The sequence below is a fragment of the Gracilinanus agilis genome, unplaced genomic scaffold, assembly GCF_016433145.1.
Source record: "Gracilinanus agilis isolate LMUSP501 unplaced genomic scaffold, AgileGrace unplaced_scaffold44603, whole genome shotgun sequence".
NCBI classification, from domain to species: Eukaryota; Metazoa; Chordata; class Mammalia; order Didelphimorphia; family Didelphidae; genus Gracilinanus; species Gracilinanus agilis.
In genome coordinates, this window is record NW_025378693.1 from 4,852 (window position 1) to 10,019 (window position 5,168).

General features: G+C 36.7%; 1 protein-coding gene across 1 annotated transcript; it reads right to left on the reverse strand.

Annotated features, from left to right (window-relative positions):
- Positions 1–1,755: 1,755 nt before the first annotated feature.
- Positions 1,756–2,688, reverse strand: LOC123255355 (olfactory receptor 52A5-like). Its single transcript, XM_044684169.1, has one exon. The coding sequence runs from the start codon at positions 2,686–2,688 to the stop codon at positions 1,756–1,758; it is 933 nt and encodes a 310-aa protein (XP_044540104.1).
- Between the last annotated feature and the right edge of the window lie 2,480 nt (positions 2,689–5,168).

A 5,168-nucleotide genomic window follows, 5' to 3' on the forward strand; every position in this document is an offset into this window, starting at 1 on the left:
ATTTGCATTGTTGCTTTATCCTGAAGACCATGGGAACTTTCTATTTAGGACTGAGTTGGCAAATGTTTAAAAAAATTTTCTGGGCTGGGAAGATGGTAGAGTGGAGAGTGCTATTGACCCTCTGTTCTGTTTAGTCTGCATTATCATTTTCCCTATCATTTTTCTTATGCTACAATATACTAAATCAAGCCCTGATTTGTAGCATTTGCTGATTTCCTTTAACAAAAGGCTTTTAGGAATCGGTTCAAGGAGGCTCCAGAAAAATCCCTATTTCCACTTAACTGGAAGCCAATACTTTTCATGTGTATGATATCCCCAACAAGCAAGATCCTCAAGGAACCACTCTCAAGGTAAGGAACTGACTTACTTTTCTATTTGTATCCTCAAAGAGTAGGCAAACACTTAATAAGTATTTTTAATAAATTTAGTCATTCAGTAAAGAGACAATATTGATTTTTTCAGCAGATATGTTTATAAGAAAGATAATTCTAACAGTGGCATGAAAGATCCCTTGAAAAGAGAGAGAGAAGAGTCAAAGATCGTTTAGGTAAGTTGTAAAAAAATGGCTTAAAACAGTTGTTGGCAGTGAGAAAAGATGGGAAAAGAGATGAAATGTTTTAAAGTGGTAGATGTATGTACATGTAACAAGGCTTAAAAATTCCTTCCATGGTTCAAGTAAACTTTGTGAGAGCTTTGAAGGATAGCTGTTGGCCATATGTGTCTCAGGGATAAAGAATAGCTACTCTAAAAAGGGTCTTATTGACTAGGGAAATGGAATCAGTGGATCCCATTTTAAAAGAACAGACATCTTTGAAATGAGATTCTCTTGACTATAATTCTACAGGGAGTAGCAAATGACTGCAACGAGGGGTATGAAAGGGCAAGTCATTTACTACTCCTGTGTTAATGGCAACCTAGCTATCCTCATGGAGAGTGTAGTCTCAGATAGGTGGGTTTCCAATATGGTTCCTAGCTGACTTTGTCCTGTCTTGCCTTGACTACATTATATTTATTTTCTGTATATTTTTTCTCTATATAGGATATTCTTATACAGGTATTATTTGTTCCCATAAGAAAGTAAATTCCTTGCCAATGACAGTCATGTTTTATGAAACTTTTAGATCATTCAAAGTAGGATTCGTGGTTATGTTTTAGACTATATAGGATTAGTAGATATAATCTAATTTAAAAAACCCTTTCATTTTAGAAGTTTCTTTCACTGTACCTAGACCTCTTACAGGTAGTCCAGTCCCTGGCTGGAATCCCCTTTCCTTGGTCTCCATGTAAGTCAATCAGTTGTCTTTCCTTTCGTACTCCCTAAGTTGTATATAAGAACCCAAGTTCTTCAATTCCATAAAATTTCCCATTATGGAAAATCCCATTCTTAGTGCATTTACCTGGGAGTAGGAAATATAGGAAAACAGGATTGGGTGAGTAGGTATTCCACCAATGAAAAGAGCCTTTTTCAAATTTACCAGCTTAGACCTTCAATTACATTACTAACTTTTGCATTCCTTTTAAAATCTAGAACAATACCCAGTACATATTAAAGACAATAAACTTTGTTAGATTGAATTAAATCCATTTCTCTATGAGTCTATTGAACTGTAAGCTTTAAATTGGTCATACCATGTGGTAAGAAGGAGACTGCTATACTTGCCAAGAACACAACCTAAGGGAGAAAGATGGATATTTCTCAATAATGTTGAGAGCCAATGATGGCCATTCAAATATTCCTGAGGATTAGAACTGATCCTAATAGTGGAGCATTTTGATGATGCGATTCCTAATTTCCTTGGTCTTGACTCCATAGACAATGGGGTTGAGAAGAGGTGGAACCAATAGATAAAGGTTAGAGAGAAGGATGTGGACATAGGGGGGGATATGGAATCCAAACCTATGAGTGAAAAAAGAGAAGAAAGCAAGGAGATAGAATTCAAGGAAAACAAAGATGTGAGCAATACAGGTGTTGAAGGCTTTGAGCCGAGCCTCTTTCTGGGGTAAACGGAACACTGCTATGAAGATCAAAATGTAGGACAGAGTAATGAAGACAATGTCAAAGCCCAGGATAGTAAAGGCCACAAACAAACCATAGGCCTTGTTGACCCGGATGTCATCAGCAGCCAGTTTTACAATGGCCATGTGCTCACAGTAAGTGTGGGAGATGATGGTGGTTCGGTAATGTTTCAGGCGGCATTTGATAAGCACGAGGCATGGAGCCACCAGGATAGCAGCCCGTAAAGTCACCCCAACCCCAATCTGAGTGAGGAGTTGTGGGGTGAAAATAGTGGTGTGCCTGAGGGGATCACAGATGGCCACATACCGGTCCAGAGCCATGGCCAATAAGATGCCTGATTCTATGCACTGGAATGTGTGAATGAGCCACATTTGCAGCAGACAAGCCTCAAAGTTGATTTCCTTCAGATGAAACCAGAAGATGCCCAACATCTTGGGGAGGATGCAAGTACTGAGGGCAATATCAGTGACTCCCAACATGGCCAAGAAGAGGTACATGGGCTTGTGGAGACTGCTCTCAGATCGAATGATGAACAGGAGCAGATAATTTCCAACCATGGCAATGACATACATGGCACAGAATGGAATTCCAATCCAGCACTGCACAGTCTCTAGTCCAGGTATCCCAATCAGAAAAAGCAGAGATGGCATGAAGATTGTGCCATTGGCCATTAGTATGAAAGCTAAAGTACATCAGTAAAGAGCCTCCAAGGTTTCCAGTTGGAGTCAATCTTTCCTCTTCTGATCTGTTGATTTGAAGACCAAAAAGGTATATGTTCATGTGTAGATGCATCTCATCAACAAATTAGCAGTAAATTGAATAGACCCAGAGGACATTTACCATAATCTGTATCAGTGGTTCCCAAACTTTTTTGGCCTATTGCCCCCTTTACAGAAAAAAATATTACTTAGTCCCATGGAAATTACTTTTTTTAAATTTTAATAGCAATTAATAGGAAAGATAAATGCACCTGTGGCCATCACCACTCTCCTGGATCACTGTAGCACCCACCAGGGGGCAGTAGCACCCACTTTGGGAATCACTGATCTATATGTAAATAAACAACCTCTTTACTAAACTCTCAACAAGTAGTCTTCTATCTTTTGCTTGAAAACCTACAGTGAAGGGACACCTTCTGTCTCCCAGTGTCACCAATCCTTTCTCTTCATATCAAATTTCGAATTATATCTTTGAAATCTTTATCCATGTTTCTAATTATGCTCTCTGGGATTCAATAAATCAAGTTTAATTCTTTCTCATTAAATGCTTTCAAATATTTGAAAATAGATATAAAATCTCTTTTTTATCAATCTTTATTTTCATTGCTATCATGAAAATTGTAAAAAGATAACTAACTACCTTTTGTAATGCAGAGAGGCAAATACTTCACAACTAATATTGTTATAGTGTTGACTAGGGCAAAAAGAAAAGTTAAATGACTTTTCCAATATCTTACAAAAAATATGACAGAGGCATAACTTAAACCCAAATCTCACTGGCTTATTCTATCCCTTGTGCCATATTGTTTCTCATCTTCTTTTACCCAAATAACCATGAGCAGTTCCTTGAACTTATCTTTTTCTGTAGCTTCCTTTCTCCTCACCATTGGGTTCACTTCTTTTTAATGTGTTCAAGTTCATCAGTATGCAGGCAATGCTCATCACTAACTAATCTAATCCTATGAAGCATATAGATATACTCTGACAATTATAAAGTCATATACACCTCATGGAGAATGAGTGATTGGATATCAGTGATGGGAATGAATTCTTTGATTTTGTGTATTGAGTATATCGTACCAATTAGGGTAGATCCTATAAATATAAGACAACAGAATAAATGGATTCCTACTGCCCCCCTCCTTTTTTCACTTAGGCCAGAGACCAGACTCATGAGAAGAGACTTTGGTCCTTGGAAAACATGTGTATTAGCAAAGTCAACCAGAAATTGACAAATCAGCTCCAGAATTGGCTAATTCTCTAACCAAGAGATCTGAGAGCAGGGTTGGTGGTAGGTTATTGAAAACACATTCTATTTTTCTAGGATCTAAGTGTTTTGACTCAGTCCAGGAAAAGCAGTGATAGCAGTGGGATCGTGATGCTGGAGGACTATATAATTTCCTGAGTTTATCAAGAGACTCATTGGAATGTTAAGGGTTTGCATTCCTTAAGCAAACTTAAGTGGGTTTGCCAACCAGTCCAAACCCCAGAGAGGAGTCATGACTCTGGAGTGCTGTATATTACTTGAGTGGTGGGAAGCTAAGACTTCATTAATAAGAAAGAAAATTGAATTTATTGTTTATGGAGTGCTGTTCATCTTCTCTGTGTTTTCTGCATTGTCTATTTAAAAAATACTTCTTTAATTGGTATGTATATATGATGCTTTACGTGTTTGTATGGGAGTTAGGAACTTTTTAATTCAAATCTATGTAGCTCCCTAGATGCAAGTTATATGCTAAGAATTCTCAGAAACAACTCAGGATTGCAGGAAGGGAGGAATGGAATATGAGCATAAGAAATTTGATTTAAAAGAGGTGAAGTTTTCCAGTGTCCTAAATTGTACAGTTAACCAAATCAGATACAATCTTGCAGACAGTCCCTTAAATTATTTATTGGGGGTTTGTTTGGTCCTGACCAGAAGTAGAAAAATAAGAAACACAATTATAATCTTTTCTTGCCTTGTTATTTAAATATATTTTATCAATGACATATAAAAGTATAAATGTAAACATAAAGTTATATCAAAAATCATGTTTTTTAAATACTGAAATATAATAGGATATTAGAACAATTCTAATCAAATGACATTTTACTGGGAAAAAACAAAGATTTTTACTTAGGTTCAAAAAATGAGGTTCAACAATTTATATTAAAAAAATCTGGAGGCTGTAAAGGATTTCACATTCCAGCTTATTCAACAACATGATGTGAAAAACCAGTAAAACTAATTGAATCTTAGGCTATATTAAGAGAATAATATTTTCTGGAATGTAGCCATTTATAGTTCCACTGGGCTCTGTTCCACACAGATCATGCCCAAACTAATATGTTCAATTTTGAATGTATTTCAGGAAGGATATTAATAAATTAGATAGACAGAGAGACAGAGAGAGAGAGAGAGAGAGAGAGAGAGAGAGAGAGAGAGAGAGAGA